This window comes from Calypte anna, chromosome 1 (assembly GCF_003957555.1).
Source record: "Calypte anna isolate BGI_N300 chromosome 1, bCalAnn1_v1.p, whole genome shotgun sequence".
NCBI lineage: Eukaryota > Metazoa > Chordata > Aves > Apodiformes > Trochilidae > Calypte > Calypte anna.
Genome location: NC_044244.1, coordinates 36,163,901 through 36,191,133, shown reverse-complemented (window position 1 = coordinate 36,191,133; position 27,233 = coordinate 36,163,901). Strand labels below are relative to the sequence as shown.

General features: G+C 38.1%; 1 protein-coding gene across 1 annotated transcript in view; it reads left to right on the top strand.

Annotated features, from left to right (window-relative positions):
• ANO2 (anoctamin 2) overlaps window positions 1–27,233 on the top strand; it is a 154,925-nt gene that overhangs the window by 89,944 nt on the left and 37,748 nt on the right. The window contains exon 15 of the mRNA XM_030459281.1: window positions 23,989–24,063. Within this exon, the coding sequence (XP_030315141.1) occupies window positions 23,989–24,063 (75 nt within the window). The remainder of the gene's footprint in view (window positions 1–23,988; window positions 24,064–27,233) is intronic.

Here is a 27,233-nt window from a genome sequence, read left to right as displayed (position 1 = left end):
ACTGATAATGCTAAGTTATTTTTATTTGTCAAAGTATTTTGTTTTATGGAAGAAGTAGCAGTGACATCTTAGAAGAAATCCAAGACAGAAAGGCCTTAGATGGTCGAACTATTACTGGTACACACCTGTTCTGTCTCTAATATTCAAAGGTATGACCAAAAGATGACAAGGCATTAACATAGCTCTTTATTTCATGGTTCCTAGAGCCATCAGGATTGTGAGAAACTGATGGCTGTTACCAAGGAGAGCTATCAACTTTCATGTGATACCTAATAGCAAGATCATTTCAAATGGGAAGTGGGTCAACCAGCTGCATTCAGAAGTGTTCAATAGGGAAAATGACTGTATTGAGGTTAGGAGGTAGCTTTAAATCCCCAGATGGCTTTTTGTGAAAGTATAGGAGGTAGAAGGCAAATAGAACCCAGCCAGATGAAACTTGAACAATGAACCCTGGCAAACCTACACTGAAAATCTGGAGGGTCCCCTGTTTCTTCAGGTTTCCCATTTTGATCCTGGAGCTTTGTACAGAAAACGGTGCTTTTCTACATGCACAAAAGCTAAATGTGAAACAGCCCTTAGGAGTGGCCCTGTGCAATAATTTAGCAGTATGCAATTAAACTCACTAAGGATTATACGGTATTTCAGCTGTAAAATAATTGGAGTCCATACAACATGCCAAAGCATTTCACTGCCAGCCCAGCCAAGTGTGTTTGCTACAGTTTTTTAAGGAAGAGAAACCTTGAGCCACTATCAGACGCAGTGGTTTATGCAGGTGGAGCCCAGGCACTCAGCAGAGAGGGCAGCTAAGAGATGGCCTCTTGTGGAGGATGGCAAATTTCTCCTTCAGTCTCACAGGATCTATGTTTGGGCTGTCCTCGGGTGGGATGCTGCTCATTGATCCCCAAGCATGAAGGATAACACTCTAATCACAGCTGTCAGGAATGCAGGCCAGAGAATAGATTGAATTCAATTGTTTTAATTTTATTTATGGCTATGTTTTCAAAAGGGCTCAGCAGCCGATAGCTCCCACTGAGAATACTGAAAGCTGTTGGGGATTGACTGCTTTTGAAAATCTGGCCAGCTTTGCCTTTTCAAAAACCATCTCCAAAGTTTTCTTTTGCAAGCACTGCAAGAATGAACTCTTCTCAAAAATTTGGACAATGGGAGTGAGACCATTTTTAGGGTGCTTTGGACTTCATTTTTACTGGACAGTGATTATAGTCCTATAAGGTAAAGATGTACCCTCGTGACTGACAGGGTCCCCGAGTCACTGGGGAGGGAGAGGTGGTTGGGATATTTCCAGGGATGAATGAGGTGTCAGCTCTTCTGTACCTACAGGTAAGTGTAATGTTCAAAGTTCACATGGACAGGCTCAGTGTACCCCTTCCAGCCTGATTTCAGCATTCTGTTATTTCCACTGAGACCATACAAGGAGGATAAACTGTGAGATTGTGTGCTTCTCTCTATAGAAATAAACACAGAAGGGAAGGCTATGTTGTCTCTCCCTTCCTTAAATACGTAATAAAAAGATGAGAAAATAATTTCCTTTGACAGAAAACCTAGGGAAAACTCTCTGAGAAGCTATTCTTTGACTGTAGATAATATAGAGAGGAAATAACAAGTATTAGCACTCCACTTGAGCCAGTAGAAATCAATGCTGTCTTAGGTGAAATGCTGCCCAGCATTACTAGCCATGTTAAGACCTTTGTGTTCACCTTTACCTTTGATTGTTTGAATTTTCAAGTGCTCAAAGTGTACGACTCCTCTTATAAATACTGCCTCAAGGTAAATGTCCTATTATTTTCAAAATGAGTAATTATTAGTTTGAATGTAGAGAATACAGCTATGACAAAATGAGCTGGGTCCCATGTAGTCTGGTGGGACAGACTGACAATATGGATTGTCAAGCAGGAGGAAACTTGCAGAAAGGAACAACAAGCTACTAGTGGGGAGCACAAAGGTTTTGACAAAAAAACCCCCAAAAAACCCAAAAAAACCCAAAAACACCCCAAAGCAATTGTAAGTACTCATATGCAGAAATTAAAAAGGAATGAAGAAGTGTGGGCACTGTTCTGGGGCTGTTATTAAATGTAATTGACTTATGCTATTAAAATTAGTCACAGTGGTAGGATAATGAGTTCAACGTGAGCTGGCAGTGTGTGCTTGTAGCCCAGAAAGCCAATCATATCCTGGGCTGCATCTATAGAAACATGATCAGGAGGTCATTGGAGGTAATTCTTTCCCTCTACTCCACACTTTTGAGACTACCTGGAGTATCTAGTATCTAGTTCTGGAGCTCCCAACACAGGAAGGCCATGAAGATGATCAGAGGGCTGGAGCACCTCTCCTATGAAGACAAGCTAAGACTGATTTGTTCAGCCTGGAGAAGAGAAATCTCCAGGGAGACCTTGTAACAGCCTTCCAGTACCTGAGAAGGGCCTACAGGAAATCTGGGGAGGGGCTTTTTACAAGGGGATATAGTGGTAGGAAAGGGAAAGCAGTTTCAAGATGAAAGGGTAGATTTAGATTGGATTAAGGGAAGAAATTCTTTCCTGTGAGGGTGGTCAGAGGTGGCACAGGTAGCCCAGAAGAGTTGTGGATGCCCCAACCCTGGAACCCTGGAACTGTTCAAGGCCAGGTTGGATGGGGCTTTGAGTAATCTGGTCTAGTAGGATCTAGTGGGTGTCTTGTAAATGGAGCTCCACACAAACTAGCAAAATTCTGGCTAGAGCACCTAGACTTGGATTAAGGTATTAAGGGGGTGGGTTGAGGCATGGGACAAGAGTTCATGCCAGAAATGGTTTGCTGCCTCTTGTGAGGTTCAGCTTAACAGAAGCAGGGAGGCTGTGGTCTAAAATCTATGAGAGAGATGTGTTGATAACATTTCCTGCATAGGACTGTGGCTGACACAGTTAAAAGGTCTAGCATATGAAACAAAGCAGGTGCAACACAGACCAGAAAAAAAAATGACTCTATAATGAAATAGAATGTGAGATGGTTAGGAAACTTGGTACACATCTTTAATGTTGAGTAAACTTGGAGAGCTTTGCTATCATAGGCAAAACTTCAAAACAGGCAGAAATACATTTACCACTTGAGGGAAGTGCTGTACCACAAAATGAGATAAGGAAGATTCTAGTTTTAGAAACTGACATATCACAGTATTGCTGTGGTTTTCACAGCACGGCTAATAGTATGATTAAAAGTTGCTCAAAAGATCTTCAGCGAATTAGCATTATATTTTCATTATTAAATCAGCAACAGCTTGTAGATTTAATTACCCCATTTTCATTTCTAAGGCTAGTACTTCATACTGACAGACAGCAATGCCTAGACTAAGTTTTATGTGGTAAGGAAGAAAATGTTTTATAGTGAATGTAAAAAGCTCTTATGGAATGGAGAGATATTCCTTAATTGGATTGTATATCATCAGGATTTTAATACACTTGATTAAGGGCTTGATCATGCTATTCCTTTCTCTGGAGCCCTTACTGAAGTCAAAGTGAGAGCTACAAATGGAAAGCTTGCAAGACAAGGTCCTGGCATGAGAGAGCATTAAGGAAAGCTTATCCTAGAAAGCAGGCATACAGCAGCTATGTCTACCACAATATTAAAATTAAATATTTAAAAAGAATTTCTAGGGTACAAAAAACATCATATAAGTATATGAGTATCATATAAATATATACTATAATTTATTGGCTTTACCATAACTGTTCAGTAGAAATTACTGTATAGCCAAAGTCCATTGAAGTGAAGGGGCATTGTTTTGTTTTACCTGAGTTTGAGTCAGGTTGTTAGAAATGGTGATTGCACAGTTGTTATAACTGTTACAGATTTTCATCAAAAATAGCTTTTAAACAAAGAATGGTAAAACAAAGATTTTCAAAAGGTTTTTGTATGTGCATGTTTTCATTGTCAGCTAAGACGCAAGTGACAAATATTCAAGATATTTTTTGTGCTATGTCATATGAGGTAGCTGGAGTAAACTTCCTGATTTTCGAAGAAATATGGACTGAGCTATAAATATGAGAGGCAGAGCTCAGATCTAGGAAAAATATTATCTGTCTGCTGCAATGAAAGTCATAACAAATTGTCTAGTGTCAATTTGTAACTATAGAAATAATTTTAGTACCCCAGAGCTCTTTCATGCAAAGTGTAATTTATCATAGAAATGGCTAGCAATAGGCTCACAGCTGTATTTTCATTAACAGGTAAGGGGAAGATAAAGATGACAGTTATTTATAAAACCTTGAATGTCTTGTGATTAGGAACAAAGTTTATTCACATTGGCTTCTACAAAGAGCAACAATGAAAGTGCAGACCAGTTGTAATGCTTTACTTGGAGTAAGTTGGTTGTTATAGTTAACATAAATAAGAAGGATTTTGAGAGCAGTCTTTGACAAAATGGAAGAAAGACAGAGAAAACAAAGGATGCATGGCTCATTTTTTTTTCCATCAGGAAAGAAATATTAAATAATAACTTGAATTTCTGGTGTGTTATTTTTCTTTATTAAAATAGAAAGGATGAATATACTCAGAATGAACTGATGTGTATTTTAGAAGCAGAGCATTGCTCTTCAGCCCACATATGGAAAAGTGTCAGAAGCCTTTTCCCATTGTCCATAACTCAGGGGAGCACGTAGCAATATGAGTATTGAACTGGAGATCCAAGGGGCTAGAGTTCCAGAAATCTGTGAGCTAATTCCCATTTTGTCCAAGTGTGTGAATGCAGGGTAAATGACAGACACTAGAACAAAGCTTTCTCTGCTCTTCAATTCTGATTTTAGGTGACAACTGTAGTTCCTTAACTGTATTCCTGAAGCACAAGGGAACTCCATGTCAGTTTCCTTGCATTTTATCTCCCTAAGGATGCTCTCTCTCATTAGGTCAGGCTCAGTCATTTGTAAAGAAGGCTTTTAACAGTATAATTAAAAAAAAAAAAAAAAACAAAAACTGAAATATAGAACTAAGTAACACCAGTACAGCAACAAAATGCTCTCACAAAGGATATGTGAATGGCTGGAATTTGGCTCCATTCCCAGGGCTTCAGCATCCATAACTGTCAGAGCCCAGGTTCAGACCTTGAAGGAAGAGAGCTGGATATTGGATGTTCCAGTGCTAAATCACCTGTAGCATTCACATGACCTACACACTGTTAAAACCAGTATGGTGAAATGAGCCACTGGGTCAGCAGTCACACTAGATCCAAAGAATGTTATAATCCATGAAGGATTGGGATCTTTAAAATCCTCCAATAAATTCCCAAGCTTATGAACTCCTGAAGTTTTAGTACAGACCTCACTATACCTACTGCTTTTTAAAAAACCCTCAAGTCGTGTGAATACCTCAGATGCATCCTGTTATTTTTTTAAATTGGAACTCTTACAGCTCCTGGTGAGGAAAAAATGGGAAAAATAGTGAATACTCAAGACCCCGAAGGAAAGTTAAAACAAAACAAAACAGAAGTGATAAAGACAAAATTTTGTAGTGTTGAGAAAACTGACTTGAGAGTTTTGAAAATTCAGATTTTTTAATATTACATTTCTGTACTAGTTACTCTATCTTGAGGGCCTCATGTGAGGTTCCAAACCCACATTTTACTGTCACAGAGAACACATCTGATAAGCTGGCAAGAGATACGAATGATCATCTCAAAGGTGGCTTTCTGGCACTGGCTTCATTATGCTGAAGTTTCTGTGTCATTGTCATTTCTTTATAAGGACACACCTCTTGTCCCTCTCTATCAGTTTTTTGTCTTTTCCCCAGTATGTGATGCTGCTGTGGATGCTGTTCCTATGCTTGAGAACTCTATGTGTTTCTTTGCCTCATGCAAATATTTCTGTAAAGGTGTAAAACAGCTCAAGTCTGACTTGTGCCCTAGTACTGAGCTTTTATGTAGTTCCATATAGAAGAAACAGAAACAAATCTTGTACTGCTAAGAAGTATAATGCTTAAGCAGATTGATGAGCAACTAGCTGATACTGGGAAAAGAGACTCATTAAAATTAACATTTTGCTGACTCTGCACCTTTCCTATGTCAAGAATTAGGTGTAGGGTACATTTCTTTATGAATACAAGTGTTATAAAACTTCAAAGCATGGATTAAAGATTGACTTCAGATGAGATGTGATATCATAATTCACAGTACTCTTTCCAAAACATCATGAAACACTTCAAATATTGAGATATTCCTCAGAGGTTCTTCAGGGGGTCAATGGTTACTTTAGGCTCCAGATTCTGCTAACTATGAAAACATAAAAAGTTAAAATATATTTATAGATGAATCATTTTGCTTTGTGGCTGCCTGTCTATATAATTGCCCAGTGGAGAACAGAGACCAGGCAAAACACAGATCCTCCTGCATGCATGGAATCCAGTAAATCTCCAAGTTCCACAGACAGTAGCAGTAAAGGATCCAACACCAAGAATGCTACAGAATTAGATCACCAGCCACATGAATTGCTGTGTCTTTCTGCTTTTTGGGATTGTAGCACAACTGAGTTTTCTGTATACCTGCTTATGGAATCACATGATGTGTGTCTGCAGAGAAATGATTTGTCTTTATGTACTCCATTTGTGTTGTATCTGTGGTTCTCATTGGCCATAACTGAGTGAGATGCTGAATCTTCAGGACTCTCTGAGTTCAATTAGATCTTGCATTAACAGAATGAGAGAGATGAATTATTAAATAGTACCTTCTATATGAAGCAGCTACCAACCTAAAACAAGTGAAGCGAAACACAGAATCTCCAGTTCTCTAAAAACAGTATTATGTCTCTGGATTTGAATGTAATGATTGGACTCCTCTATGCAAGAGATGATAATGAATTCAGTCATAGTTGGAGCTTTGTAGTACCATTTTTAAAAACAGATATAATTAGAATCCACAGAACTTAGAGATCAGGTTTATCACTGTATGTTCCTTCTCTTCTGTCTGCAATTACAAATGTTTGGCAAGATGTTTCTTCTTAATATGACAAAAATATAATACTTGGTCTTTTATTACTGTTGAGTGTGGTAGACTTTTGGTGGTTTTAACTCAAGATTACCTATTCAAATATGGACAGATATGGTGGTGGTGCAGAAACTACATTTTTATTCTGATAAAAATGGGAAAAGACTTGCTGATAAAATGTGTCTTTATTTGTAAATGTTGAATGTTCAGTCAGTATCTTGCACAAATTTGAGAGGAATTCTTTTTCCTTCACTTGCTCTTAACCCTTCTCTGCCTAACAAACAGAGACATGAAACAAAATCTCTACTTACTTTTGAATAAGTTCCCTTGAGTTACAGGGAAATGGGAAGAGTAAGAGTAAGAGAACCATCTCATTACTTCAGATTGCTAGATCACAAGGCAGAAAAAGAATAATTAACATATAGACACAGCAAGTTTTCAAAATGTTTTTACTTGTTATTTCCAGTACACCTTTAATGGACAAATTATCACTCTAGAACAAACTCCAAGTGTAGCTTCAGAGAATCAAAAGACCCTTAAATCTTCTAGGTATGATGAATTTCAGACTTCAACACACATTTGTATTTCTTTTTCTTTAGAAGCACAGCATTGTTCTTCAGCCCACATAGGGAAAAATGTCAGAATTTAACAGGCACCAAGAAGCATCTGAACAGCATTCCCTAATGTCTTATTGCTTTGCTATCCAGATATCAACATAACGTATTAATACAGCTCAGTACTATACTGCCTCCACTTTTGGGAGACCTAGTCAAGGGCAAGATAGTCTTTCACAGATCTAGAACATAGTGTCTCACCTGTCAAATTTGGCCTGGCATTTAGGTAGGAAACACCTTTGGATGCAGTGTCCTCGTGGGTCCTCATTTTTTCTTGAACTGGTCCACCAGGAGCTGTTGAAGCAGTTGGTGTGTGTTGAATGCAATCTGTCTTCATGCAAGAAAGCTCACACTGCAGGTCTGTCGATCCTTTTTAGCATGGTGAAGTGAGCTGAAGTAGTTTTTATCTTCAATCCCAGCAAGAATGTTCTTTGAATAAGCTTACCAGTACCAGTTAGAGTCATGGCAACACATGGCATGCACGATAAACATTAACAGCAGGACATTCGCATGGCACAAAACTCCTGAAATACCCCTGTGACATTTTCCTTCTATAGACACCTGTTGATACTGTGCTGGAAGAGAATTGACAGCAAAGCTATTAAAAAACTTGTAGAGTTGAAATCCTTTTCCACTGGAAAATATTGTTTACTCAAGTTATTTTGTTGTAACACTTGTTTTGATTTTAATGAAATATTTTTGTTCAACTTTTATAGAGTGAAGAGTTTCCAACTCTTGTTGTTATTAAATGACTTTTTTTTTTTTTTTTCAAAATGCAATTTATGTTAGAGGGTTTTTAAAAATAGAATAAATCAAAACAAAATATTTTATATATTGACGTAAAACATTTGGTTCTCAGTAATTAAAAACACTTTTGAAAACAAACACTTTAGCTTTTCATCCTAATTTGGGACATATCTCCCTCTTTCTTTTTTCTTATTTTGAAATGCTATAAAGCTTTCACTGGAGGGAAAACCCCCAAACACTTAATGCCCTTTTTATCTTGCTGATCTGCCTACAAAGGCTACCTTTTCAATTGCACTCCTTCATAGCAGACTTCTGAGTCCTCTTTCAGGCTGAGATTGATTATTTGGTCCATCATCATTATTCTTGTCCTTATGATCTCACCCAGATTAGAGAAGAAAGAAGATAGTTGTGCATCATAGTGGAACAAGTGATTCTGTAAATCTGTGAATAGAGTGGGATGTCTGGGGGAAAGAGGGAGAAAAGACAGAGGCCTTTCAAAAAGCAGCAGAGTCTCTGATGTAAAATGTAGTAGAAGTGGGTGAGGAAGGCTGAGGAGTGTGCTGGACGGTTTTTAATGTGAGGCCACATATCTTTTATGGAGAAATCGTTTTAATGTGAGGCCACATATCTTATATGGAGAAATTGGACTGGAATAAAAATGCTAATAAAGGGATGATGTAGACAAAGTCATCTATAGGTCTCCTGGGGGTCTTGCTCCTCACTCCAGAAAAGTCTTCTCGCAGGAGACAGTGCAGGGGAAATATCTGTCTTGCTAAAGAATACTGTGAGAATGGAAAAATGTGCGCTCCAGAAGTTCTGCAACAAAGGAGCCTCGTGGTGTCTGGGTTATTTCTAGATTAGCGGAAATCCACAGGGCTAGAAATTATGGCAGAGCTTCTTCTGTAATTGCTGGAGAAATATCCCACCCACTCATTGTCCCCAGAGGACATTCTAGATTCAAACACTGTCAATTCATACTGAATAGCATCTCTGAATAACTTTTGTTTTGCATGAAGAATAAACACCTGGCTTCCCTGGAGGTACTGACAATAGGTTAATTCAGCAAAAGAGAAAGGGGCAGATGTGGGTGGTGTTTTTGTAATTTCTCTGAGGACCATCTACCTTAAGTATGTCAGGTTCAGTGTTTTGGAATAGTAGTAGCAAAGTGGGAATTCCTTGCTGGGCCTCTAAAAACCCCAAAGTGCAACGATGGATATTTGGACTTGGAAATTTGAGTTCACTGAGCTCACCAGTCTCCTTTGAACCCATCAGAGTTCTATCACTTCCAGACCTTTGCAGTCTAGATTTCAGAGTTCCGTTGACCAACCATACATGGACCATACTTGGCAGGAGTATCACAGTGTTAGTTTCCACCTCCTTAAAAATATAGAACAAATAGTTCATTTATTGAGCAAACAAGCAAACTGTTTTCTTTTGGCTGGGTCTGCTGCTGCCTGATGAAGCTCATCTGCGGTGAAATAAATATTAGAGAAAAATCCCAACAGAAGAAAAAAACATATTTTCTCAATAATCATGCACATTTAGTCAAATTATTTGAAAGGTTCCAGATGTTTAATCTGTTGCTAATTTATTCATTCTTATATGGACTTAAATGAAATTGCTTTATTTCTGAAAGAATTATTCCACCTTATTGGTCTCATTAATATATAGCCTTATTGCCCTTATAACCCTACAGGTTCAGTGGCATTTCTATGAACTTTATAACATCTCCATCTATTTGCAGTTGGTGAATTTTGCACAGTACCAGTCCCATGAGTGATGTAAACCGGTGGTAGCACAGTTTCAGAAAAAAGGAAAATGAGAGTCAATAGTTCCTCAGGCCATCAGGGAACTTATCATTGTAGTAGTAGTTTCATCTTTAGGTATCAGTTGTATCTTGAGAAAGGTTACGGAGTTATTTTGAATAAAAAGGCCACAGACCAAACTCCAAAAGGGGAAAGAATACATTTCTGACCTGCAAGCATAGCCTTCTAATTAAATGCATGGACTCATGTCTGTGCATTTAGTTTGTAGTGCTTGATGGGAATGTTTTGTGTTTATAAACCATCTAGATGAGCATCATCTCCTTTAGCATCTCTGTCCTTTGCATCTTGAGGAATCATGAACTAATGAAAAACTAAAGGAAGAAAGGAAAATTCAGCTCCCTCAGAAGAAGGATGGGCAGCTTACTTAGCAAACATGATTCCTAAAGCAGAAGCTTGTATCTGAGACTTTTTCTTTATTCCCTCAGCCAATGACAGATAATATAAGTTTTGTGAGCTTGCTGATTTGGATGGATTGTACCTTGTTGAGCTGATATTACTAGGTCTGAGCTTCTGGGTAGTCATGGTTATGTTTAGGACATGGAGCTCTGAGGGCCCTTACCAATCATATTGTGTCGAGGTTGCAAGATTTCGTAGATCCAGTATTTCTTGGTTTTAGCTGATATCAAGTGACAAATTGCCTCAGATCATTGATTCAGAATCTTGCCTTATTGGAAGGCACATTCACATGCCTGTAAGCTCTACAGGCCAGGTCTCCTTGCTTTGTCCTCTTATGTCAAGGACACAAGTTATATGTCTGTTGATTTCAGAAGTTAAATTTCCTTGCTGGAGGTCAAGGGTCAGACCATTGTTGGGTTTGTTATTTATGTCATGTGAAGAGATTCCAAAGATTTTTCCTTCTTCCCTTGCCTATGCAGGTGTATGAGTGAACACCGTGTGTTCAGTCAAGGGTGAAAAACAAACATCCCCTTGGCCTTTTGAAAGATGTCAGGGACATAGAATGAAACATGTTATTTGTTGTTATTTATGTCATGTGAAGAGAGAAGATTTCACTGTGACTTAGCAGCTCTGTTGAATTGCCTTGCAATGGACAAGTTAAACCAGCTTTGTGAGATGCTGACTCAGATCATCTCTGTAGCTCCATGACTTTTGCCAAGGTGCTGACTGTTGTGAAGTCATTGGTTTGGACTATCCAAAAATCTTCCTGGTTACATTCTGGGTATACGTTTCTGTGAGGTAGTCATCATATAATAAATACCTTTTTTCATTTAACAAGGAGCATGGATTAAGTGGCCAGTGTTCACCTGAAATGGAGCCAAGATTGGTGTATTTGCTCACATGAATTACTGTGTGGCTACATGATGAAAGAATAACTTATTCATTTGTGATAGTACCTCTGCTCACATCTTGTCAGTAACTGCTGGCAATTCAATTTTTAATTTATCTTACTGGTAATTTGAGTAAAATACATGAGATATATTAGCATTTGATATTTTTCTGAAGGAGCTGAAAAAAATAAAAGGAGGTGTCAGGAATGTAAAGGATTTTAAGACTGCAAAAGTCATAGGCATTACAGAAAAAAACCCAATACAGCTATGTGCTCCTGTATTGCAGGAGCAGCTATACACGGTGTCATGTTTGCCAGATGTTTCTTTAACCTGTTCTTAGAAATATTCAGTAACAAAGATGCCACAGATTCCTTTAGGAACTTGTCCCAAGCCTTACTTATACTTGTTTGAAGGGCTAAAGGATTTACTGTCTTCATGTCCAAATTAAGTCTTCCTGGTAGTAATGTAAGCCCCTTCTTACCCATATCAACAATAGACATAAAGACTCGTCATTGATTTCCTTTACATGAATTTAATAGCTTTAATTTTTATACCATGTGATTTTCTCTTTTACCCAAGTTATAGGATTTCACTGAATGAATTTTGGAACAAATGTGTTACAACTCATTGAACTAAGCCAATTAGAAAATTATAGAAAACCATGTGGCCTTGGTTTCAAAACTTTAAATGCAGGAGAATTCCTCTGTATTTCTAGATTCCAAAGATTTTTCCTTCTTCCCTTGCCTATGCAGGTGTATGAGTGAACAACGTGTGTTCAGTCAAGGGTGAAAAACAAACATTCCCTTGGCCTTTTGAAAGATGTCAGGGACATAGAATGAAACATGAGTGTGAGGTCACCACACAAGTTTTCTCTCTGTCCCTGTGCTACCTCATGATTGAATGGGACTTTTGGACACTCACTGTAGTAACCAAGGAGACAATTTGATGGGACTGTTTATTTTGATATTATTTTCTCTCATTGTGGAATGTAACAGTTTTGTTAATGTGTAATGTAATGACAAAACGAAGCTCTGACATTTCAGAGGATGCCCGTCACAGCTCTGGTTGCCCAAATCACAGGCCACATAGCTGAAACTTCATCCAAAGATAAACGAGCATTGTAGGTGGCCTAAACCATATCTGTCACCCTCATTTCAGCCACATACCATATGTTAGTCAGAGGAATGGGACATATAATAGAAGCCTTTATATCAGATTTATGTCAACAGAGGATTTCCAACAAATCCCTGCAATTTTCCCTTGCATAGACTCTACCTTGAAAGTTTTCCAGCAGTCCAGTGCAAAGCAGTTGCAGCAAGTGAGAGGGTAAGCCTGAGAATTTCTGAGAATTTTTAGGAAATACTGCATCAACAACTTCACACTGAAAGCTGTTTTTCAAAAGAAACTAATTTTTTAAAAAACTTCTGTTGAAAGTTGGTTATAACAGAGGGTTTAAAAGTGGGATTCCATAGCACTGTAAATTCTTTGTGGGCTTTGGGTGTTGTTGGGACAGTGTCAGCATAAGAAGGGATGTAGATAAGCACTGTTTGCATGGCAGTATTAAATTCTTCTATGCTCTACAGCAGGAGCTCTGAATCTTCTGCACAGAACTTCTCACCCTCCAGTGTAGTGGGTGGTGGTGTCCCAGAATGCAAAACACATTTCAGTAGTCTTAAAACCACAAAAGATGCATGGCAACAAAGAGCTGTATGAGAGGTCTGAAAGAACCTGTTGTAGTCTTGCCTGTGATTGGAAGGTATCTATTTCTTTGAAGTATTTCTGTCCCTGTTCCCACAGGTTAGCTATATGACCTAGTTTATGGATAATCTTAACAGGAGCATGTGACACTACCAGAAGTTCGGAAGATCTTGAGTTTGGTCGGGAGACTTTGAGCAAGTCTCTGAAAAGAAATGGAGCATCCCAAATCACTCTACTAGACTCATGAATGCTTTCCAGAGGTCTTCTGGGTGACCTCATATCTAGTCAGATTAGGGATCCTTTTGCTAGTTCTACAGATAGCGCAGATAGAGTCAGTTGGCGTCTGTCCTCATCCACTGGTATTTATGTAGCCATATTGCACTTGCTCTCTCCCCCAACAACTGCCATAAATGCAATCTGGTCCCTTGTTTTATGTGAATGCCAGATCTTTTTTTAAATCCCAGTTCATTACAGGACTGATTTGTGTCATGCCACTCAGTTCAATCTGTGGAATTCAACTATTCTGAATTTACTTCCATGCAGATTGTTCATGCTTTAAGATATTGGTCTTTTTACTACCTGTGAGCATGACCCAAGTATAAATTACCACCATTTCTACACTCTCCAGATTAATCTTTGGGCAGTAAATCACTGCCCCCCAAGAATTTATTTAATTTAACTTTTTTTGTTATTGCTGTTTCAAATTATTTTCCTAGTTGTATTGTTTTCAATTTGTCCTACTTCAATCTCATTCTATTTCATGCTTGGATTTCTGACTTCCCAACAGCCCAATATTTAAGTTTCTGTTCTCTTCACTATTCACATCTCTTTATTTAGTATCACCTGCAAATTCAATTGGTATGACTTTCAGAGAAATTACTATGTAAACATGGGACAAACAGTATAGCTGTCTCAGACTAGATACTACATCCCAGTTTAATGCATAAATTGTCAGTGCTTTCCACACTTCCATTTTTCTGGTATGATCCTACAGAAATCGATTTGTTGATACACCTACTCTATTTTTGTCATTAATATGAAAGAATCAGACAAGTATTTCTGAGAGAATGAAATGTGAAGCATTCTTTCTCACTTTTCGCAGTCCTGCTAACTTGTTTTATATTGAACTGGTCTGGGGCATTTCAAGGAAGTTTTCAGTAGATCTACATTTTACTGCCACCTACCAAAACAACTATTTCTTGAGAAAAATAAGGGATGAGCAATCTGCGAGTCTGCTGAGAAGGAGCTCTGTAGAGAGTTCTGTGTGTTTTCTATAGAGTTTTGACATGTATGTCATCACCATGACTTTTCTTCACAAATGAAGATTTAAGAAGGGCTCTACCCACACTTGCTGCAAGCACGTTGATGGCTGATAAGGCCAAAGCACATATGTACAACTTGAATAAATAACATGTAATTCAGCCCACTGAATGGTTATTATTTTCTTGTTTGTAAATCAGAAAGGTCTTGATGTTAGAGTACTAGGATCTTTTTCTCTCCATTTTATGTTTAGATCTGGGAAATTGTCTAAAAATTTTGTATGAAGTTTGTGGTGTCTTACTGGAAAGCAGTTAAGATGTGCTTGCCAGTCAGTTTGGTCTGATATCTATACCCCCTTGTCCTATAGAAAAATCCCAAACAATCAAGTGACCATGCATAGAGATTTTGTTGCTTGAAACTCCATCTCTGGGACACTGGAAAGTATTCTACCTTATGAGACATGACTGCCAATTTAATAATGTCAAAATGTTGATAATTTACAAAACTAAATTTATCATTGAATTTCATTTTGGGAAAAATGAAAGTTGATACAAACACTGATGGTTCTAATTCCCTAAAATCACAACTCTCAAAATTCTGAAGATAATGCTAGCAGTACCATAGTGTATGTCTCTCATTAGTCTTCCAGTTCCATTAATCTCTTATATCTCTTTGCCTTCCAGTGTTTTACTGAATATTCACATATATACACTGAATACTCTTCCACTCTTGTATGGGGTTATGGGGTAGGCTGTGCAAGTGTCTGTGTGTGTGTGAAGATATGGGGATGTTTGTGGAGATCTACTCAATAGAGACTTTCTCCACAATCAGCCAAAAGAAATATTCTTCCTCGACATGGGCTCAGACTGAGATCCAGGTTGGACTCTCTTACTCTTCCCTCTGGAACTGCCACTTTCTGCTTTGACTGCAGAGGAAACCCATAATAATTATGTCTGCTATACTGAAGTGAGGGTTTGTGAGTACCTTCACCCTTCACATTGCTTCTGTCCCTGCAACACATCTGGTGCTTCTGTTTCCCACCTCTGAGTCCTTGTTCATTTTCTGTGCTCACAGCATGGTACTCACTATCTAGAATTGGTTAAAAACATAATCCTGAAATTGTACCCTGATAAATTTCACTGTCTGGCTTTAAAGAGTCAGGTAGAAAAGCTCAGCGAGGAGAAAGCATGTGGACAGCACTACTGTATTTCTGAAATGTGTCCTTTTGGGAACAGACATGGAGAATGTTGAATGCTGCTTTGCTCTTGTACCCCTCCTGATTTTTCCAGTCTTCCATTTGCTGACTATTTAACCAGAACTCTTCTCTGCACGTCATCTCTGTATTATTGGCAAAAGTGTGCCTTTCTAGATTATGCTCTGCAATGGAGTGTCAATTTTTATAGCATATTGAAATGTTAGAATACAAGTTTAATTAACATTTTACAGCTGGTAATAAATGCTCTGGAATCAGGGAAAAAAATCTAGTGTAGCCACATCCCCTTCTAATTCTTTCCCTGCTTCTCAAATATTTTATTACCAACTTAAAAACGTTACTAAAATTATCATCACTTCACTCTCCTCTGCTATTGGTGTGGTTATAGAAACATTAAGGCTGGAAAAGACCTCCAAGATCATCAAGTCCAACTGGCAACCCAACACCAGCATGCCAACTAAATCATGAGCCCATGTGATCATTCAGTTTGTGTAAGCTAAATCTGAAATTGCAGCCAAAGGAAACTGATAATATGTTGCATGCTTTTTCTCCCACTTTGTGTGAGGATAAGTGGCTTCACATGGTGTGACACAATGGCTAAATGTGGTTTTCAATGTGCAATGCCAAAACCTTGGGCTGAGATTCTACTTCATTAAAGTCACTGGGAATTTTGCAACAGATTTCACAAGAGTGACAATTTCAATATCGATTCTTCAGGCTAGGACACTGGCCATGCTTCAAGGAAACACAGAAAACAGAAAAGACAAATATCCTCAGAGTCTAACACTAAATGAATCTCATCCAGAGCTTTAATCATATGCCCTGTTAAATTTTTTAATTGTGTTCCTCTCACATTGGTGGAACTAATACATGTAGTTTAGAAAAGTAGCAAGACTATTAAATGTTGCTAAGAGACTCACACATAAAGAATTGTAACTAGAATTTTACAAATTGCAAAATTGCCATCTGGCTTAGTTCTACCAGGCCAAAGTTGCTAATGCCAGATTGTATAATGGTGACTGAATGAACAATTTTGCAGATAAATTTCATGTAAACAGTTATTTATCTAAGGCAAATAGACTTGAAGTTTCAATAGATAAAAATGTTGGACCTTTTTAAATTCTAGAGAGATACTGCAAGCAGCTGGGTGTATGATTGTGTAAGCAATGCCTTTTGCAAGGGCTTACACAGAAAAGTTAGTCCTATAGTTTAAATAATTTACAGAGAAAAGCTTTTAAAATCACTGCTTTACTAAAAAGGTACTGAATTATGGAAACTAGTAAACCATCTTTTTCTAAAAAATAGTAATAGATAAATTGTTTTAAAATGGTCTGTTTTTGTTATTCCATTAACTTCTCCATCAGATGTTCACAGTTTACAAGAAAAGTGTGAAACCATATTGACTACTAGAGTGATGGTGCTCTGGATTTCTGGGTACAAAGTTGTTGAAAATCCAGTTAAATCCAAGACAGTGTAAGGCATTGAATATTGCTCATAACTGGTTTTTGTTTGTTTTTTTTTTTTTTAATTAAAGCCACTCTTTGAAACTCACCTTGCTCTCCCTTTGTTTGACAAGCCCGTTAAGTCCATATCTAGGTAATGCCAAAATGTATTAAATTGCTGCAACCATGGAAATTAAACTAGGTGCATGTCTGGCTTAGAATATCTATGTTTTTAAGCATATTTTAAAACCATGTGTGGCATTTCATTACCTTCTCTGAGCAACTTCAAGTGTTATACTAAAGAGAGAACACTAATACTGAGCAGGTGACAGGATATCTTCTCATGCCATGAATTTAATTTGTGGCATTCCACTGCCTTCTTTTTCTACTGTGACAGACCTGTGTACCACTGCTGGGAGGCTGCTTTGGAAATCCCACCAGATGTCTAAGTGTATTTGTACATCTGGCCCTTTGCCTTCTCAGGATAAGACTCGTTGTGATTTATTAATAATCTACAAAGAGCATTGATAAACAATGAATATTTATGACTACAGATGTAACCCTATTGTTTGTGTAAATTATAGTGCATTTCTGGTAATGTTCTGAATAGCTTCAAGTTTACATAAATAATTCATAGTTGTAAAGCCATATGTTAAACTGTCACTGCAAAAAGAGAAGTGATGCCAGTTTTCACTTGAACCATATGTAAATATCAAGAAGTTCATTTTAAGCAGTGATATAAAGACTAAGCACCTTAATGCTATTTACACAATAAAGACTGCAATATGCTACAATGCAGTAGATGCATTAAGATGAGTATCAAAGGCAAAAAAAGTTTTAAATATAGCAGAGAAAGGAGTAGTTTTTATTTCAGAATAAACTACAGTGTAGTAAATTAACCAAGTCTAGCTTTACAAATCTAAGTAACACTGAAAGGAAACTTGCAGCCTTTTGTCATTATTTCTAAATGAATAAAGCAGCTTGAAATATTTCCTTGAAATGACAGCAAGGAGAATTTATTCTGTATCCTTACAATGAAGGTAGAATCTATATGTGACTTTGAAGTCTTCTGACACTACCTGTCCATTACTCTACAACTAGTACTTATCTCTTGATATAGTCTAAGGTACATGCTGTTGCTGCAGAGGGAAAATCAGTAAGAATTCTAGTTGTTATGTTCCAGTTTACCTTTATTCCAGCAGTACTGTTGCAGTTCACCATGCCTTGGAGAATTTTGATAATACATTTCATGTCAGTTCTAATTTAATAATCAGAGCTAGCTTCTAGCAGGTATAGACTGCATGCACGTGAAATACATACAGTACACTTACATGAAGTTGTGTATGTATTTATAATGTTAAGACTGATAAGGACTGGAAAATATTTGCATTAGTGGATTCTTTCCTCCATTCTGCAGTGCCCATGTTGACTGAAGAGAGGTTAGTGTCTTCTTTTCCACCAAGCTTTCTTGTGCTCTATAACTGGAAGTATGACCCCCACCTAACATAGTAACCATCACATCACACATCTGGTTGTGTGAAAAGGCTGTGCATATGTATCTTGAGGACAGGTACCTGGCTATGCAAACATGCCTTCCTAAGTCTTGTTATGTGAGAAGCCAAGCGAGTGGCCCATGTCAGAGCTGTAGCCCTGGGAGATTTGTTTCCAATCACGTTGCAGGGGAAAAAGCATAACTGTGGGTTTGGCTGGTTGTTCCCATTCTGATTAATCAATCTAAGCTAGCAAAAAATCCAAGAAGTGGTCCAATCATAGTCAGTAAGAACCAAAATGAAGTATCTACCAGTAGATGCTCTTAGTTGACAAAGTTGTAGCTAAATGCCAAGATTGGAAGCTGCAGATTGGAAAATGCAGCCTAGAAATAAGCCATACAGCTTCAATGGCTAAGACAATTATCAACTGGAATGACCTAACAAGGCTTGTGACTTACACTATTTGTCACAGATATGTTCTAATTGTGGTTAGAGGTTAGTTAGAATGTTAGTTAAAATACATTGATTGGCTTTATAGCAAAAATCATCTCAAGTATCCCTTTCTCCTTGCCTTTATCTTATTTCCATGGCCAAGTTTTCTTTTCTTATCTTAAGCCTGCAATACACATGCAACATTTTACACAAATAATAGAAGATCTGTATCTGATACCACAATTCTTATTTCTAGATGCTCACTAGGACAGCACAGTTTTTACACAGATTAAAGCTTTTGTTTCTACTGAGAGAAGTGCAGTTGTAAAAATTATATTTGCTTCTTTGGTGCTTCCTGGGCATATTTAGGGATGAACCTCTCATCAGAAATATAATTCTGCAGGTTTTTTCTGTTGCTAGCTGTAAAATATCTTAGGAAGCCAAGGGAGAGGGTTCTTGTGTTATGTTCTTCCCTGAGAATCTTTTACTAAGTTCCAGTCAATCACTGAAGCTCAGTGCAAGGCCAGTGGAGTCACTGGAGTTGCCTGAATTTCAGAACTGGAGTTACAAAGGAGGACAATACAGAAGAGGTGTGATACTTTACTCCCCAAGTGCAGGTTGAGCTGGCATAGCTGATTGTTAGAAACACCTGCTTTGAGGAGGTGCTTTTTTGTGGGAAAATATAAACAAATAACTAAAATACTTTGGATCTGAACAAGCTGGCTGTGGTTTAATTCATAGAGAAACATAGACCTGTGAAAAAAGCTTCTTGGTACTATCCAAGTGCAGTTTATTCCCAGATTTCCACAATTTGGAGGCCCAACCTGAGGATGCAGAGCTGTACCTGTTGGATTTTTGCCATGTTAGGTAACTCATAGGGAAATAAACCATGCAGAAAAACCTAGATGGAGCTGACTTTATTATTTTTTATTATTATTGGGGTTTTTTTTTTGGTTGGTTGGTTTTTTTAAATTTTCTAGTGGGTAAAAATTGTAATCCTACAAGGAACACATTCAAGACCACATTAAATATTAAAACAGGAACACACCACTACACCCAGAATAACAACTGCTTTTTTTTTTTTTTTTTCAATTTCACTGTTTTTTTCAATTTCAAATACATCACTGCACTTAAAGAAGCTGAAAGAAAGATATTAAAATTTATCTTTTAGCTTGCATTTTTCACCAGAAAAAAATCTTTGTGATGAGTTTTTTGGTCTGCATATACACATAAACCTGTAATACAGTCGCGTTTGGGGAATCATCCACAGCACAACACATCTGCCATTGAAATTGTTCTTCAGACTCTCAGTTTCATCTTGTTCTGTCAGTAAATGCATACAGCTCTTGGATTGCTCCAGATAGATGCCTGCTTGGCTTTGTTCTCATCAGTCTTCAGGAAAGCTTTTCCTATCCTGTCTAACATCTAGGCTGTGCTCTGTAACGCACCTTATTGATTAGGCTGGGCTATGTGCCCTAACTTATGAGAGGTCCGTGAATGAATTCCATTGATTTGGAATAAACCACACTCACTGCAGTGTGCAAATGCACTATTTTGAGAGCAAACGAGGCATTCTCAGTACCTCACAATGCAGCCCTTTAGCGGCTAGATGGCACTATTGCCAGAGCATAGAATCAGGTGTGACAGAAAACACCAAGCGAATTTACAGATTAGCAAGAGTTGTAACAGAAAGTAGCTTTCAGCTGCTTATTCTGTTGGTTTAAATTTCAGAACTTGGTTTCTGCCATGGACGCTGTCTGAGTAATTCAGTGATCTTTTCAACCAGCTTCTTTCTTCTCATAATGACATGGCAGCTCAAAATGTTGTTGAGAGCACCCCTTGGCCATGTGCCTCTGAGAGAATGGCAAACCCACAAGAGTGTCACCCAAGGGTAAAGGAAGCACATGCCTGAAAGAGAAAGCTGCCTAGATGGCATGCTGGTCTTCTCTTCCTTTAGTTATCCACTTGTCTTTTCTGATGCACACTACCTCCTCTTCCTAATTGTATCATTCATTGTAAGTAGAAAAAGGCAGAGCACTGCCAAAGTGTCTGTCATTCTTCTGATCTCTGATGAACCTGCATTGCCTTGCTCAGACTCAGTCACCACTGTAAAGAGACAATAGATGTACAGGTGGTGCTTGTGTCTGCGGTGGCTCTGGAGGTGGCTTCTGTGAGAAGAGGCCAAGGTCACTGAAATAGCCTCACTACAGGTCACAGCTGAGCCTCTTGGCAAGATGGTGACATCTCTGGAAAATGCTGTGTCAGGAAGGATAAAATGTGTCCTGGCGTCAAGGAGAGGGCAAAAAAAAGTATGAGAAGCAACCGCTGCAAGCACTAAGGTGAGAGTTGGAGGAGGTGCTCAAGGTGTACAAGCAGAGATTCCCCTGCAGACCCTGGAGAGACCACTGTGCAGCAGGGATTTCCCTGAAACCCCTGGAGAGGGCCTCCATAAAGCTGGCACCCCCACTGCAGCCTGTGAAGGAGCCTGTGCCAGAGGGGGTGGGAATTTCCCAAAGGAACTGCAATTTCTGGAGAGCCCACAGAAGCAGGTTTATAAGGAACGGCTGGAGCCCACGGAAGGACCCATGCTGGAGCAGGGGAACAGTGTGAGGAAGAAGCAGCAGCAGAGAGGACTAACTCCACAAGCCACCATTCCCCATCCTCCTGCACTGTGTGGGGAGGGAACTAAACAAGTTGGGAATGAAGGACTGAACAAATTTAATGACTGGCTAATTTAATAAGTGATAAGCTAAACTAATTTTCCCCAATTCAAGTCATGTTTGCTCGTAATATCAATTGTTAAGTTACCTTCCTGTCTTTACCTCAAGGCACACACTTTCTCATTTTAATTTCTCACTCCAGCCTGTTGAGGAGGGAGAGCAAGAGAGGGGGTAGGTGGCCATCTGGTCAACCCACCACAGGATAAAGGACTACTTTTGTCCTGTTCAGTAAGTAATTTTTTTTTTGGAGACAGTTAATAGTTTCATTTAGTTCCCCACAGTAATAAATTGAAATTTTAAGAACTAGTTATGCTCCTAAATTACCATTTCAGGAACTCATTTTATTAAACTTATCAGACATAAATTGATTTTGAAAAGCTGTAATTTATGTAAAACAAGTATTCAGGTGCTAAAACTAGGGGTTCCAAAATGTCTGCTACTGCTAGATGGCTCTGCTTTCTTGTCACACGCTGAGCTCAATAACTGCAATTCTTAAACTCTCCTGAAGTTAAAAGTTTTAACTTTGATATTATGATTACTGATTTTCCACTGTTCTTGCTGCTAGAGAGACTTTTGAAGTACTTTTCTTGGTAATTTTTGCCTCTTCCTGACCCTTTTCTACGAATCACAATTTTCTCTTTTCACCTCAGCATGGTTATAAAATGTTCTCTTTCTTTAACTCCTTTGTCCAGAATTAACTCATTCTGCTGTTTTGCTTCTTTAGTGTTTTTCCCTTAGTGAAATTTGCAATTGTTAGGCATTATGTCCTTCAGGTCTTCTTGGAATATAATACCTTAGACCCTTATGTCCTGTATTTTTGCTGAGTGGTAAAAGCCAAAATCAAATGAAATGCACCTGTGCTTTCATAGAAATGCTTTTTAAAGTACCCTTCCTGCTAAATGATGGACTCCATTTATGTACTGTATGGAGTATTTATGTACAGCATACATTGGGGCAAATTATTTATGATTCTGCTTGGGTTTGCTCTGGCCTAGTCCTGCCAGCATTCTCCCAAGGGACACATGCTTAACTTTATTTGAACAGCTGAGCTGGGAAGAGGGGATGCTAAGTAACACTACTTCCCATAGGGCTTGAGGCACCACCACGATGGCAGTGGATGTGTAGACAGGATCATGTCTTCGGTCTACTTCCACAGAACAGTAAATTCCATGAGAAAATTCATGGCTTCATGTCTGTGCTTGGAGTATATACTGTGTTCTACTTTGGGAAAGCCTTCTACAAATGCATAATACTCCACAGTTTTTATTTTTATCTGAGGGCGATTCTGCCTTAGAAATGTTTTATTTGAAACCATTGACCCAAATTAAATTCTGACTTAAATTCTTTTATATTCAGAATAACTCCAGGTTAACTCCAATGTAAATGAAGTACCAGTCCATGGGATACCAATAGCAGTTCCAGAAATCCAAACAGCAGCTGGCTGTGTCCTTAGTTAATTTGATCATACAACTTTAGCTTAAATTAAACAAACTAATGACCTTATTATTATTTTAAGAAACCTATTTTGTGAGAAGGGAATCATATTTCTTGAATAAATCCACTTTCAAATATCTTCTCTCAATGTACTCACTGCTAGAGATGGGGTTAGGTTTGTGTGGGGAGCCTAAAAGCATACTGGATTTCACTGATCACAGTTGCTTTAAATTACACAATTATGAGAGAGATGTTTACACATGAATAAAACAAGGCTGGCAGCAGAGATCACAGATCAGGGGTTGTCTTTGTAGTTCCTCTTCTATAGACCAAGTACCAGGAGAAGGACTGAGGTGTCTTTGCAAGAATTATTTCAGTGATCACATTTACACAAGATAACCACTATACAAAAATCTGGGTTTAAAGATAAGCATTCCTTTACTGATTTCTGTCTCAAACATGACTCTTTTAAAGTCTTACAAAAAGAATTTTAAAATAAATGGTTAAATCTTGCTTAATCTAACAGTAAAATAAGGTGAATTTCAGATTTTTTTCCTGATTCTATGACACTTAGTAAGAGCTGGACATATTTTTTTCCAATATAAAAGTCACAGTTATGTATGAGATTTTCTGGTTTTCCATTTTCTTTTTAGCCTTATTTACCCTCTTACCCTTTTTTCTTCCCAATTCAAATCTGTTTTAAAATATCAGTATTCTAAATCTTATTCTAAAGCTTATCTTGTTTTCAAAATTACTACAGGAGTAGGGGAATCAAGCAAGTTTTTCAATAAAAGGTCTTGCTGACTCAAATATTTTTTATTGCACAGTTCTGGAATATCTGGTATTTTATCTTTGTGTTTTGTCACAGGATGCAAAGGAGAAGCTGACATGGACTGACCGTATCCCAGGATATGCAGCAAACTTTGGATTGATTTTATTTATGGTAATATAATCTTAATTTCTCCATATATATTAGGTCTGAGAAAGTTTGCAATGACATTCAGAAGTGTTCAGGCTACTGAACAGATGACATGGAAGTATAATAAACCTGTTACTGGGAAGTTTGTGTCCAACACACATTCAGGGTTGGGCTATGCTGTAGCTGAGGAAGACTGTGGTATAGAGTCCTCACTAGAGACTGCGAATAAGCCATCTGTGAAGTGTGGACACCACTGTCCTAGTAAAATTTCCAACAGGCCATAAACACATCATCAAGCTGATAGACTTTGTAAACAGCAACTAGGAAAGCTTGGCTAATAAACCTTAAATTACACTGTGAAGAATCCCATTATCTCTCTGGCTACAGAAACTACTGAATGAAAGCGTGTATTCACATCTACAGCCACCATAATATGGTAATGAAATATGCTAGTTTACACCAGAGGAGCACCTGGCATGGGAAATTTACTTAGGAACTAAATTAAGTTAAAATACCTAACCTTATTTTTTTATAATCTGGAATTTGCGTATACTGAAGCAGATGTCCTGTGAAGATTTCTTCTTCTGACAGTCAAATCCATTCTGTATTCTTACTGAAGCCAAATTAATGTCTGCGTTTTTATAAAGATATGTGCATATAATTATGAACACATATATCGTAGAAAAACTATATTACTAATACATGTGTATATATATATATATACATGCATATATGCATATATACATATATACGCATGTATATATATATATATGTAATTAGAACATTTTGAGTGAGTTTATAGTCCTGAAGCTGTACCAAGCATTTGCTTTTTAGACTGAACCTCTAACCACCATCAGCTGAAACTTTGCTTATACTGAGTATGAGTAATCATATAGCCCCAATTTAGCTTTTACAAGTCATTCTTTTGCAGGCAAGGTGCTTACGTGTGCTCTTGCCTTTAACCATGTGTTTAAATCTCCTCTAAGCATGATCCTAAAGGGCTTTCCTGAGTCAAAGCTTATGTATTGCACTCTCTGCTTAACATCTCAGAGAGATTTATAAAGGTAAAATGTAGAGCTCCAGATCTTCAACTTCTTTTAGAGACAAGAGATACTGTGCTCTCTTTCACCAACTGAAGAAGCAGTCACAATGAATTTTTAAGAATATTTTGAGCATTAGTGAGATGTAAGCACCTACGAGAGACAATTTACAAACCATGCATGAAATTAAGGTCCAGTCTTGATGAGGGATAATCCGTTCTGCTAATCCACGCTTTACAGTACTTCATGTTTTTTTTTGTTTTGTTTTGTTTTGTTTTTTTTCCCCTGCTAAATTAGTTAAACAGGAATTGGAAACACCAAGGCTCACTGTCAGTCTCTACAACAGAATTGCACTGAAGAAACTAAGTTAGTCTCATCTACCTCCATTATCTCCATTATTACTATTCACACAGATTTCTTGAGCTGGAAGAACTATACCCATAATAGGTGATGAAATCTTTAAGTGTGCATGTGCACGTAGGTAGCACGCAGACACAGAAGACCCAGGAACAGATGCCTGCACACACATGCTGCAATTTCTAGTGCTGCAGAAGTGATTGTTGGATTCTTAGCTACCAGTTACAGGCCCTCAGGGTCAGAGGCACCAAGCCATAAGAATTTCCATGAAGATCTCTACACTGTTATAGGATGATGTTGCTGTGTTCTGTCCCTTCTTCCCTTTACAAGCCATACTTTCCCTGATGATTCTTCGAGCTACTAATGGTTTTCTTATTGTAAAACATACTGTCTTTATTTTTCATTTCCATACTTATTTTGTGTACTTCATTTTTTTGAATCCTCTTTGAAGAACTGCGCTGTATTTTTTTCTTTCTGGCTTTTCTTCAGTCTCTACCAAGCTAGGTATGCTGCTTGTTTCTTCAAAAAAATGTTTGGTTTGGTTCTCTCGGTCAATCTTTCTTGGTGTTTTACACCACCAAATAATTCTGAGTATTATTTTACACATTTACAGAGCTTTAAAATCTGCTCACATCTGTTCGGTTGTACACAAAACCTCAGTTGACTGGAGAGGAAGCAGAAGATCCAACCTTGATTTAAGCAATCTCTTTTGCTGGGAATTTGGAAGAGAAATTTACAAGTCTAATTTTTGCCCAGTAAAACCAGCGGTAGCTGGAGGTCTAAGCTCAGCAGGGAATATACAAGCTTGGCTTGTGTGTAATTAGTAATAACACATGTCACAGTTTAGAAACTCCACATTTAGAAGGTACATGTTGTGGCAAAGATTTCCAAGTATTTTAGCTGCTGGAAGAGATCAGGATGGCATGGAGCCGTGCCATCACTGCAGCTTTTCTTTGAGTTCTTTGTATTTCCTCAGTCAGAGGAAGGAAGAAAACCAATTAGTGTCATGGCACAACAGTTCAGCCTGTTCCTTCTTTTGGATCCTATTGCCCTAATCTTACTCAAATGGCATAGTACTTGACTCTAAAATAGCCCCACTGGGGAGCCAAAGAACTATTTGGACATTAAATTATTATCCGACTTGGATGAAGGTATCAGTCTAGCCCATGGGGTTTTATAGCTTCCTTCTCAGACCTAGTATGCTTTCCTGTTTGTCTTCGTTCATACCAGGCTCAGTAGGTGACTTTTTCTGCAGCCAATTTTCACATCTGTTTCTAAGCAATTCAGTCCTTGACAGACTAGTTTAAATATTCAGTGAAGAAACTGTCTGCCATAGTAGGGGATAGAACTGGCCAGATAAGAAAGCTGACAATGTCAACAAAACCCAAAGTAAGCATTTGAATGAAAGGTGACCATATGATCCGAAACTTGAGAAAAAGAGGTGTTGTAAGGAATGGGAGAAATGGTGTGAAGATTCAAGCATCACTCTCTGTCAGTGACTTGGGAGTGAGAACTTTGTTCTCAGCCCCTCTGCAGTCCTAGAAGCCCTCCTCAATTTTCTTTTATTGTGGGATGCACAGATAATGAAGTTTCCTAAAGGAGTGTTTTTCCATGTGTGTCTTAGCAGATGTTTAAAACCAGCTGGGCAACCAAGGAATTTCTGAAGTCCTGGTGCTTTTGCAAAACCAATATCATAGTTCTTTAAACAAATAAAACATTTTTGGGTAACTGTGTATCTTGCTGTGGCATTGCATGTATGGAAAAGGACACAGTAGAACAAACCTCAGTATCTCATTC